This window comes from Zootoca vivipara, chromosome 6 (genome assembly GCF_963506605.1).
Source record: "Zootoca vivipara chromosome 6, rZooViv1.1, whole genome shotgun sequence".
Classification (NCBI taxonomy): Eukaryota; Metazoa; Chordata; class Lepidosauria; order Squamata; family Lacertidae; genus Zootoca; species Zootoca vivipara.
This window is the reverse complement of record NC_083281.1, coordinates 87871039-87883720: the sequence shown is the minus strand read 5'-3', so window position 1 is coordinate 87883720 and position 12682 is coordinate 87871039. Positions and strand designations below refer to the sequence as shown.

The following is a 12682-nucleotide window of genomic DNA, read 5'->3' as shown; positions in this document are numbered from 1 at the left end:
AAAACCCAAGGTGTCTCTGATTAAACCCGCTGCCTTTGCGGGTCTTCTTGTGCCTAGAGGCAAAGGCAAGGCACTCTTATTAGATTCAGAGGCAATCTTTTCCTTGACAGTTTGCATCTTCAGAAGCTGATGTCCAGGACCGAGCCCTAAGAGGTGCTTCAAGAAATATTTCCCTTTCGCTATAGGAACACAAAAGCATGCCCTGTACTGAGACAGGGTCCATTTAACCTAATATTGTCTACACAGGCTGGCAGCAACTCCCCAGGCAGGGGACATTTGCAAAACTTCCTGGAAATGCTGTGGAGATACTGCTTCCTTCTAAAAATAAAGGTCATAGAATTGTAGAGTTGGAAGGCACCACGAAGATCATCAAGTCCAACCCCCGGGAATGCGGGAATCTTTCACCCAAAATGGGACTTGAACCCACAACCCTGAGATTAAGAGTCTCATGCTCAGATCTGAATAAAGATAAATTCCGTTGTTCCCGCAAGGGAATAGAATAGAAACATAGGAACATAGGAACCTGCCTTATCTCAAGCCAGACCCTTGGACCAACTGCTTCAATGTTGTCCACCCTGGCTGGCAGCATCTTTGCACAGTTTCCGTTGGCAGCTGTCCTTGGAGATACTGGGTGTTGGGCCTGGGACCTTCCCCACTCCAGACAGCTGCCTTTACCTGCTCCTGCTCTCACCGCTCTGCCACCTTAATGTCCCTCTGCGCTGGGAAAAGAGATACGAACCAGGTGCCATGTAGGTCCAAGGCTGAAAAGTGCCCTTGGGGGCTCCTGCAATGGCTAGGAACCAGCCCACTTGGAAACGGGGTGAGAGGTATTTAAAGACTCTGCTGCTTATTCTAGCTCTCCCAGACGGTCGGTCGGTTGGTCGTGCCACAATGTGGAGGTTCCTCGTCCCATTCCTGTTGGCAGCTGAGGGTAAAGGCCACACCCGGCATGCAACCTAGTAGCCCACCTCCTCAATTCACCTGAGACCACCACCATGGCTGTAGTCATTTTCCATACTGGGCCTCTCCCCCCCGCCCCGCCCCTTATTTTGCTTGGTGGACTGTGGTCTTGAGAGCAGTAGGGTATAATGTAGCAGTATAATGCAGATTTCCCCTGTTTGCTTTGAGAGCAGAAATGTGGGCAAACGCGTCTGCTTCGGCCTTGATTCCAGGGGCTTGGCAAAGTCAGCGCCTGGGGTATTTGAGGCCCATTCTGGAGCCACCCTGCTTCAGACCCTCCAAGTGCCCCTGTTTTCCAGGGTTTCTGACACGATCCCGGAATGTCCCGCTTTCCCTGTCCCTATTTTCATCAGAGAAATGTCGGAGGATATGGAGTTATCCGACCCCCAAGCCATCTGATGGTAGCCCCATATAGGGAAGGTGGTTTTTTTAAAAAAAGTTTAATGTTTCATCATGTTTTTATATATGTTAGATGCCGCCCAAGGTAGCTGGGGCAACCCAGTCAGATGGGCGGGTATAAATAGGAAAATTATTATAGAATAGGATATCCCTATTTTCATCGGAGAAATGTTGGAGGGCAATCACAGAGAAAGTGAAATCTGCAGGAGGAATTGGGTAATATCATCTCCATCAATGACCCCCAACACAAACTGCCTTCCTCTCTCTCGTCAGTCTATACCTGCGGACAACCTTCTTATGCCCCCACGGGGAGAGTGGTGAACGGCGAGGATGCTGTGCCATACAGCTGGCCCTGGCAAGTAAGTACCAGCATGGGGGGAGCATTGCCTAGTAGTGTAATCTCATCTAAGTGTTCTAGAGCTGGGAAAGCGGAAGGCTGACTGGAGCAATGGGGGGGGGGCGCACTGGGAAAACTCCCCTACGAGGAACAACTAATGGGTCGGGAGACTTTTCTTTTTAGCTGTGGTCACATCCGCATAAAGTTCAAAGTTTCTTCCCATTGTTATCCGCCCAACCATCTGGTGAGGTAGGCCAGGCTGAGAGAGAAAGCGATTGACCCAAGGTCACCCCAATGACCTTCATGGCCAAGTGGAGATTTGAATCTGGGGCTCTGAAGTCCTCGTCCAACCTTCTTAACTACTATCACACACACCGACAGTCTGGAATCGCCCACTGTCCCAGACCTCTTGAGGAGGTGTGGGGAGCCTTTGGCCAACCAGATATGGCTGAACTACAACTCACATCATCCCTGTTGCAGGGAGACTCAGTTCACCCTCCGAGTGGACTCAGCGGTGCCCCTCTGGCACATGCCCCCACCCAAGCACAGCACTAGCCCTGTTACGGGCACTGGTAACCCATGCTACGCCACTGGCTGGGGCTGCTGGGGGATGCAGTTCAGTGACAACTGGACAGCTGCCCCTGTTCTTGAGGAGCGGAACAGGAAAGCATCAGGAAAGTCCTTTCAAGTGGGGAGCAAAGCAGAAAACCTGCCAGCCTGGCCAGATCTCAGCTCTTCCATAATTTAAGCCAGGGGTAGGCAACCTAAAGCCCATGGGCCAGGGGGGCTGTCGGGGAATCAGTGTGCTTTTACATGAGTAGAATGTGCCCTTTAATTTAAAACTAGTATCATGAAGCCCGTTAAAATAACGGGTGGTGACGGGGCGCGTCAATCCCGGTTCTGCCTGAGAAGGCTGGAGGGATGGTGAGTGGGGCCGAGCAGGGACACACCGGCTGAGGTGGCTGAGGAGGGCGGCCCGGGCCGAGGTGGTGGGCGTTGAGCTGAGGGGGGCGCCGGGGTGGTCAGTGGTGAGGAGCGGAGCATCGCCATAGCCTCCGCCGCATGAGGGCGAGGCATGCCCGTGAGGAGCCGCGAGGGGCGGCCAGAGCTGCCGGGAGGTGGGAGGAGGGGGTCCCGCCATTGTCCCTCTCAGAGGGGTCGCGCTCCTGCTGCTGCTGCTGCTGGAGGAGGAGGAGGAAGGAGCCCAGAGCTCGAGGCGACCGCTCTGGCTGTGAGGGGATTGTAGGTGAGTGGCCGGCCGGCCGGAGGCGGTCCACGTGCCCGCCTCGCCGCCTCAGCCTGGCTCGTCTCCCTGCCGGGCCGGGTGGGCACCAAGCTCCCCTCTCCAAAGTGTCTCTGCGCTCCAAGTCCCAACGGCTGTCCGTGGGGCACATGCGCAGTAGCGCAATCCCACGGACACAGGGACTGGACGCAGAGACACTTGCACTTTATTATATAGGATGCATCTCTGGGTTATTTGTGGAGCATAGGAATTCTTTCATCCTCACCCCCCGCAATATAGTCCGGCCCCCCACAAGGTTTGCTGACCCCTGATCTACGCTGTCTTCTACAGGTCTCCCTGCAATACGAAAGAGGCGGACAGTTCTACCACACCTGCGGGGGGACCCTCATCGATGCCAACTGGGTCATGACTGCCGGACACTGCATCTCGTAAGTGCGGTCTCCCTCGAGGCGTGCTAAGCACTGAGCACACCCATGAAATGGGGGTGGGAACCCGGGGGCCATGTGGGCAATATCCGAAGGGCCACATGGACTACTAGGAGGACCTAGCGGGCAGAGTAATGGATTTGACTCATACCTTGGCACCTTGAGATCACACGGGCAATCACCCGAGAGTCGCATGACAGCAGGGGGCAGCGTCGGAGGGGAAAGTGGGTAAAAGAGCAGATATATTTCTTAAAACTTTAGAGCTGTAAGGTGGGAAGGATAATCGAGTCCATCCCCTTGCAATGGTGTTATCAGCGCCATGCTGTAACCAACTGAGCTATGCTGGAAGATTTACAGTGGTACCTTGGTTCTCAAACGCCTTGGTTCCCAAATGCCGAAAACCCGGGAGGAAGTGTTCCGGTTTTCAAACGGTTTTTCGGAAGCCAAACGTCCAATGTGGGGGTTGGCTATTGTTTCCGGGGCGCCTGCACCAATCAGAAGCTGCGCCTTGTTTTTCAAACATTTTGGAAGTCAAACGGACTTTCGGAATGGATTAAGTTTGACGTTTTTGTTTTTTAATTTTCATTTTTATCATCTACAATACTGTCTTATTTATTTTATAGTACAGTACATTGATTATTGCTTTCATTTTATGGATCAATGGTCTCGTTAGATGGTAAAAAATCATGTTAAATGGCTGTTTTAGGGGTTGTTTTTAAAAGTCTGGAACAGATTAATCTGTTTTGTATTACTTTCTATGGGAAAGTGCGCCTTGGCTTTTGAACACTTTCAGAATGGATTAAGTTTGAGAACCAAGGTACCTCTGTACTTCATAAAATTCCATTGTATAAAATGCCTCAAAATGGCTTACAAAGTATGAATAGCAATAATTTAAAAAGCATCAGAAAGGGTTTAAAAAATAAGACTTAAAATCAGATTAAGACTCACACTGAATTTCCAAAAGGGCTTGTCTAAACCAGAGGGTTTTTGGCAGGCGCTGAAAAGAGTACGGCAAAGGCGCCTGCTTGATCTTCAATAGGCAGGGAGTTCCTACAGTGAGCTCCATTCCAGCCACACAAAAGCCAGAGGGTTTTTAACGCGCCTCTCTCTTCTCAGAGCATCCCTCAAATACAAGGTGGTTCTGGGTGAGTACGACCAGAGCAAAGAGGAAGGCTCGGAACAGCACATCCCGATCAACTCGGGGGACATCTATGTGCACCCCGGCTGGAACGGCAACTGTGTGGCTTGTGGGTAAGCGGAAGGAGAATGGCATTTATCTTTTTTCGTATATGAAAATGATATACTGTTGGTATTTAACACCAAGTAAAATGGCTAAAATAGGGATGCGGTTGGCGCTGTGGGTTAAACCACAGAGCTTGCCGTTCAGAAGGTCGGCGGTTCGAATCCCCGTGACGGAGTGAGCTCCCGTTGTTCGGTCCCAGCTCCTGCCAACCTAGCAGTTCAAGAGCACGAAGTTCTGGTTCGCCAGAGGTGGCTTAGTCATGCTGGCCACATAACCCGGAAGCTGTACGCCGGCTCCCTCGGCCAGTAAAACGAGATGAGCGCCGCAACCCCAGAGTCGCCCACGACTGGACCTAATAGTCAGGGCTCCTAAAATGGCTAAAATGTACAAAACAAGTTCGAATTTGTGTTGGAAATGCAAAGAGAAGGAAGGTACTTTTTAAATCATTTCATCATTTCCTTTAATTCATTATATATCATTTCCCAGAAAGCCTTTAGCCGAGGACATGTCCATCCCATATGGCAAACGGTACCCTCCTTCCCTTTGCATTTCCAACACAAAACCTCCTCCTCCTCTTTCAGAGATGACATCGCCTTGCTGAAGCTTTCTCGCAGAGCAGAGCTCAACGACAAAGTGCAGTTGGGGTGCATCCCGCCCCCGGGAGACCTTCTCCCCAATGGATCCCCCTGCTACATCAGCGGCTGGGGGCGCCTCTACAGTACGTGATCCGATTTATTTATTTGTTGCATTTCTCTCCCACTTTTTTTGGTCCTCTGAGGAACTCCGGGGGGGGGCGCATGTGGTACTCCAACTCCCTGTTTTATTCCCACAACAACCCTGCGAGGTAGGTTAGGCTGAGAGGCAGAAAACTGGCTTCCAAGGATGCCCAGTGAGCTTCATGTGGGTGGCCAGCTGGGGGGGGGATTTGAACCTGGGTCCCTCCCAGGTCCTAGTCTGACACTCTAACCACTATGCCACCGCTGGCTTTCTTTACTTGGGGAGCAGGGAAGGTGGGACCAAGGTCCCAAGCACAGCGGGCGGGGAGGGGCAGAGTCAGCATCAGTCCCCTGGGTTTTGATTTTTCCTCTTCCCTCCCTGTGCCTTTCTCCTCGTGTGTCGTGCTGTTCTTCTTCTGATTTTGGATTGCAAGCCTTTGGGCACCTTGTTTTAATTGATCATATGCAGTCCGCTCTGGGAGCCTTTTCGTTTGAAGAGTGGGGCACAAATGCTTTAAATAAATGCAGAAATAAATCAATGCACTGGCCGGCCACTGTGGCTCTTCAGGATTCCGGCCTTTCCCAGTTCCGTCTGGGAACTGAACCTGTGACCTTGTGCGTGCACAGGTCTGACCTTTAGCCTCCTGCTAAATTCAAAGCAATATCCTAGTCCTCGTTGTTTTGTTGGTGGGCTCAACAGAAGCAAAGCAAGGTGCCTTCTACCGAGCCAGACCATTGGTCCACCTACCCTAGTACTGTCTGCACTGACAGGCAGCAAAGGCTCTCCAGGCTTTGAGGCCAAGGAGTCGCTTCCGAGTTCTTCCGGGAGATGCTAGCGGGGACAGAACCTGGGACCTTTCGCGTGCAAAGCTCTACCACCGCATCCTGCTAAAAATAAAAGAAGCTTCTAGTCCTCCTGGCATTGAGAGGCCCACTTGGGATAGGAGCAAAATCAGCTGCCTTATATCGGCCCATCAGTATTCCCTGCACTGACTGGCAGCAGCTTCTTCAGGAGTTCGGCCGGTGAAGACTTTCCCCCAGCCCTACCCGGAGATGCTAGCGGGAGTTTGAACCTGGGACTTCTGCATGCCAAGCAGGTGCTCTAAGGCTTGAGCTACAAATCCCCTTCCCTTCTTTTCCCCTCTGAAATATTTTTTATTTGATTTTACGAATACAAAATTCATAACAAAACCATTACACATCCATATGCAGAGATTCTCTGAATCTCCAGACTTCCCCTCACCCCTTCCGTGGGTCTTTATGTTAACGTTTACAGCTGCAATTTCCGTTCACTATCCACATTTATTTCATCCATCTGAATTATCTATAGCCTTTTTTTTTTACCTGACAAGTGATATTAAATTCCTGCTAAGGTTTTCATTTGCTTACAGTGGCCTTCTAAGTACATTGTAACTCCCCCCCCCCATTCTTTTTCAAAGTTCTTGTCCTCTTGGTTCGTGAGCTTTCCAGAGAATTTTGCCATTTCAGCATAGTCCATTAACTTGGCTTGCCATTCTCCCTTCCCTTCTCTTACAGCTGGCGGGCCTCTCCCCTCCATCCTTCAGCAAGCCCTTCTCCCGTCAGTGGACTACGCCCACTGCAGCCAGCCGGACTGGTGGAGCTACACTGTGAAGGAGACGATGGTCTGCGCCGGGGGAGACATCCGTTCCGGCTGCAATGTCAGTAAACTGCAAAGACACTGGATAAGGGACCTGCGGTGCTGTTGGCCCAGAGGATGCTCAGCGATGGGGCCCCATCTCCAGCTATCCTGAGGGCAAGACAGTGGAAGGCAGAAAGGGCCAGTGGTAGAACCGTAGCATTGTAGAGTTGGAAGGGACCCTCAACGGTCCTCTAGTCCAACCCCCTGCCATGCAGGAATCCTGCCCACGGCTGTATCTGGGTGGCTCGAACCACCACCCTTCTGGTTAGCAGCCATTGAGCCACTAGCGTTCCCAAGGAGGGAAATAATTTCCATAGGAGGATGCCTTTTTCAGATTGTTTAAGGAAACATTATAACATATTATACTATATTATATAGCAGAGGCATGTCCACCGGTCAATTGCGATTGTGGGGTGTCCTTGGTCAACCCTGGTCGATTGCGTGATCCTGATCGATTGCCCCCCAAATAATAATAACAATAAAGCTCAACAACTTTGGGCCTTCCTCCCCCTCAAAAACCTGAACAACTTTGGTCAATCCAATGGGTAGATCACTGCCAGTTTTTTTTATGGTGGGAGTAGATCGCAGTCTCTTGTGAGCTGGACATGCCTGACATAGTATATTATACTATAATATTATGGTACGATGAACTCGTGAGCAGGATTTGAGCTACGAGCAACAGAAGGAATTAGATTATAGTATCGTTGTTCTGATTTGATAGATAGAAGATAGGGTGCAGCAGAAGGGGTAAAACAACAAGTTCATGGAGAACGGGGTGGTAAGTCGACAAAAATTAGAGAAAAGACAAAATTGTGTTTTGACTGCATGTGTTAAAAATGTTGAAACTTAATAAAATATAATGGGAGGAGGGGGAGAAAGGCCCTGCCATTACGAAACGGGCACGCTGTATATTTAAAGGCACATCATTTCCCCAAAAGAATGCAGGGAACTGTATTTAAGGCTGCTGGGAATTGCAGCTCCTCAAGTGGGGAAACTACGGTTCCCAAGATCCTTTTGCGGGGTGAGCTGTGTGCTTTGCAATGTGCGGTAGGGACGCAAAGCCAGTCTTTTGCACGAGAACGCAGCTAAGGGTCTTGCGGCACTTTGAACCAGGAGCAGGGAACCCCATCTCAACCGGGGGGGGGGGCACATTCCCTTCTGGGCAACCTCCAGTGGGTGCCATGTGCCATTGGTGGGTGTGGCCAGAGGCAAAGGTGGGCGGAGCAACAAAGGTCTGATTTACTTTTGAACTCTAGCATTGTAGAGTTGGAAGGGACCATCAAGTTCAAGGGTCATCTAGTCCAACCCCCTGCAGGGCAGCAATTGCACCCAAGACTCGTTTCTACAGGGAATGATTGATTCATTTTGCGTTATTCATTTTGCAATCTTCAGCTTGTGGGTGGTATATGAATTTAATAGATACTGTACAAGTACTAATGATCTACCCTATTGCAGAGTTACACACCTCGCCTTTTATTGCCGGCGGTACAGCTTTCTTTAAAAATATAAAAATGAAAATTATTTATGCCTTTCAGATTTATACATTTCACTAATTTTACAATCATTTTAACATTTCCAAATGGAGAATAAAATATCAAATATTGATAGATGCAAAAGAAGAGGAGGTTTTTCCCTGCCGGATATGAGACTTTACTATGAGGCAACCTGTCTTTGCTGGTTGAAGGAATGCTTGACATTAGAGAATTCACGTATTCTCGGCTTGGAAGCTCATGACAATATTTTTGGTTGGCATGTCTATTCATGGTATGAAAGGCGACAGGTCATAAAGGATTTACAAATCGTATAGGAAAAAATTGTATAGAGCGTGGGAGAAATACAATAATTTATTAGAGGCAAAAACACCATTTTGTCTCTCACTGTTGGAAGCTGTAGTGGTAAAGGAAAAGAATATGATAGAAGGGTGGGCAACTTATGGAAATTTATTAAAACAAGAGGGAGGAGAGTATAAATTACAAGGTTTTAAGGAATTACCAGGGAAATTAACAACATGGGTACAATGTCATCATTTGAACGGGGAGCCGCTTTTGAGACCCTTTTCACACCACGCCTATTATTTCAGGGTGACTCCGGAGGCCCCCTCAACTGCCGGGCTGCTGACGGGAAGTGGTACGTCCATGGGGTGACCAGCTTTGTCTCTGCCTGGGGGTGCAACACCTTGAAGAAGCCCACCGTCTTCACCCGCGTCTCTGCTTTCAACAGCTGGATTGAAGAGGTAGGTCCTGCAAGCCGGGGCTCTGGCAGAGCACCAGATTGTTCTTTTACGGAATAATTATAATTCATTGCTTGGGCTGGACGTGGAGGGGAGAACGTGGAGGCCTGCCAGGGCTTTGGCTGGGCGTTGGGCAAGGGCGTACCCACCATGCGGCAAGTTAGGGCAGCTGCCCTACTCTAGAAGCAGGGCTGGTGGGCAGAGGCGGAGCACAGCCCGGCGGAGCGCGAGTTCGCCGTTCCCGCCCGCCGCGCTGCGCCCTCCCTCCAGCTCCCCGTCGCGCCCTCTGGCAAGGCCAAGCGCGGCGGGGAACCAGAGAGCGCGGCGCGGCGGGCGGGAACGCTGAACTCGCGCTCCGCTGGGCTGGGCTCCGCCTCCGCCCACCAGCCCTGCTTCTAGGGAGGGGCACAGCCCGGCGGAGCGCGAGTTCACCGTTCCCGCCCACTTTGTGGCCCCTCCCCTTCCGTGCCTTGGCCCCTCCCCTTCCCCCCCCTAGTTTTGATCCTGGGTACGCCATGGCGTTGGGTGACTCCAAGGTGGAATTTTACAGCTGCATCAGAAGAGTTGAGAGCAAAGATGGAGACCTCTCCAGAGTCAACTCCAAGTCAACAAAGGAGAGCAGGAATAATAATTATTTGATAAAGGAAATGAAAACCTCTCACCGGAAGAAGAAATGAGAACTTCGTTTGCGAATTTACAAATTACTATATGTGTTTTGTTTTTTCAAAAAAAAGTTTTATTTTTTATTTTAAAAAAAACATCTAGTAAAAACAAAACACTACAAATAACAACAACCAGAAACAAAAAAGAAAAACAACAACAACAAAACGAAACATACATAATTTCATATTCTTAACCTCTTATCAAATCATTGTACTGCGACTTCCTCGGATCCTCCTTACTGCGATTCACTGCTTATCCTTTTTAGCAATTTCTACTTCATAATCATTTTAACCTTATATAGGTTATGCTTATTTCTTAATTCTTAACAAAACTATTATCTTCAATTACCTATTTTTCTTTACCACTAAACCCGGTCTTGCACTACAGCATTATATATACCTCCAAGTCCTTTTCTTATTAATTAATTACAATATTTTTCTTCTTCAAATAAACTTTAAAATTCTTCCAATCTTCTTCCACCGATTTTTCTCCCTGGTCGCGGAGCCAAATTACTATATGTGTTGATGCGAATCGAAGAGAATCATTGTAGCTGTGGTACAAGGGTTTTGTTTGGTATTTTTTTTATCAAGAATGGGTTGTATTTGGTTTGAGCAATAATCTGGAGGCAGAATTAAAGGGGAAACAGACCCTGAAGTACAGCATGTGGGAAGCCATGCAAAATTTATAATTGGCTATGTAATGGATTTGCATTTGAATTGGCATCGTTATTTGGTGTTAATATAATTTGGCGCATATTGGATTTTTGCAATTGAAAATTAATAACAATTAATTAATGATGAAAAGAGGAAGAAGAGGTAGGTCCTGCTTCTTGCCTATGGGAGGACAAGGCCCACGGACCCCGTCCCAGAGAGCTTCCTGCTCCCTCTTGCTGATGGGAGACCTTTTCTCACATCTCCCGTTGTGAGCAGTTTCCCTAATAAGCCAATGGCCAATAGAGTCCTGTATCTGGTCCTCACAGTGGCCAACCACCATACACTTAAAGCACAGGGTCCCCCACCCCAATAATCCTGTGAAATATAGTTTAAGCATATGGCATGGATCTGCCCAAAGATCTCTGCAGCTCCTTGCTGCCCTGGCACATTTCCTAACAACGCAACTCTCTCTCTTTTTTTCTTGCAGACCATTTCCAGCCATTAACGTCAAGCAGCAGCGACTGCAGCCGAACCCCTTCCTTGCTGGACTCTTCGGAATAAAAATTTAAAAATGCACAGTCACCTGCCTACCACCTCTCTCTCTCTTTCTCTCACCTTTGTTGCTTCTCTGGGCCAGCCCTACTGTTAGGCAAGGCAAGCTGCTTCGGGCAGCAAATTCTGGGGGAGGTTGGGGTGACGCACTGGAGCAGAGCTTTCCTGCAATCTCCTGAGCTAGTCTCAAGCCACCTTGAAAGACGATTCAGCTTCCAGCCCAGTCACCTTCAGCAGAGAAGGATTTAGGGGTGCACGACTGCTTCGCTGACACTGGGTGCTGCCGCAACAATGGCTTAGAAGGGAACGCGAGAGGCAGGGAGGGGGGAGGGGGGCAAAGTTTGGTATACAGTGGTACCTCGGTTTATGAACACAATTGGTTCCGGAAGTCTGTTCATAAACTGAAGCGAACTTTCCCATTGAAAGTAATGGAAAATGAATTAATACGTTCCAGATGGGTCCGCGGTGTTCATAAACCGAAAATTCATAAACCGAGGTGTTCATAAACCGAGGTTCCACTGTATTACAAGATGCTGCTGGATTTTGAAAGCCCAAAGTCCACCCACGTCTTCTGCACAAGGAGTGGGGAATGTGGGGGGTCAGGCGCATCTTAGAATAGAATAGAATAGAATAGAATAGAATAATTTATTGGCCAAGTAACAACCATACTTGGAATTTTGCTTCGACTACATTGCAATGTAAAGAAAAAACATACCTCATACAAACACTATTCCCCTCACAATACAACAGCAGAAGCGAAAAGACCCCATAACACCAACTGGCCTCCCTTCCGCCCACAACTACAGATTCAACAATTTGATGGCACAAGGAAAAAAGCTATTCCTGTGCCTCGACGTTTTTGTATATAGAGTCCTGTACCGACGTCCGGATGGGAGTAAATCAAACAGGTGATGACCAGGATGTGAAGGGTCTACAGCAATTCTCTCTGCTCTCTTCCTGACTCGAGTGGCATAAAGTGTCTCTATTGGAGGCAAACTAACACCAGTTACCCTCTCTGCTGTTCTTACTGTCCTTCCCTTCAGCTGGGAAAATGTCTGACAGTCACTGAGGCAGAGGGGGGTCCATCAGGACAAGGGAGGGCACCACCAGCCCCAATGTGCCCTCTGCCAGCCCTCACTTGCCCGCCCGAAAACACGTAACTTCTCCCGAAGAGTCGCAGGAACTGCGTCTACCCCTGCACCGAGCTACAATTCCCAGCACCCTTAACAAACTATAATTCCCAATATTTGAGGCGGTGGGTGTGCTCTGAAGGTGTGCTTTAAATGGGATGCAGGTGGCGCTGTGGTCTAAACCACTGAGCCTCTTGGGCTTGCCGATCAGAAGGTCAGCATTTCGAATCCCCGCGACGGGGTGAGCTCCTGTTGCTTTGTCCCAGCTCCTGCCAACCTAGCAGTTTGAAAGCACGCCACTGCGAGTAGATAAATAGGTATGGCTGCGGCAGGAAGATAAACGGCATTTCTGTGCACTCTGGTTTCCATCACGGTGTCCCATTGTGCCAGAAATGGTTTACTCATGCTGGCCACATGACCCGGAAAGCTGTCTGTGGACAAATGCCAGCTCCCTTGGCCTGAAAGCAAGAT

At 49.2% G+C, this 12682-nt stretch overlaps 1 protein-coding gene across 1 annotated transcript; it reads left to right on the top strand.

The window, feature by feature from the left end:
• Positions 1–842: 842 nt before the first annotated feature.
• Positions 843–11111, top strand: LOC118087066 (proproteinase E). Its single transcript, XM_060276273.1, has 8 exons — positions 843–931; positions 1633–1718; positions 3270–3367; positions 4481–4615; positions 5189–5325; positions 6860–7002; positions 9064–9216; positions 11017–11111. Exons 1-8 carry the CDS (start codon positions 892–894, stop codon positions 11032–11034), a joined length of 810 nt encoding a protein of 269 aa, XP_060132256.1. The 5' UTR covers positions 843–891; the 3' UTR covers positions 11035–11111.
• Positions 11112–12682: the final 1571 nt, after the last annotated feature.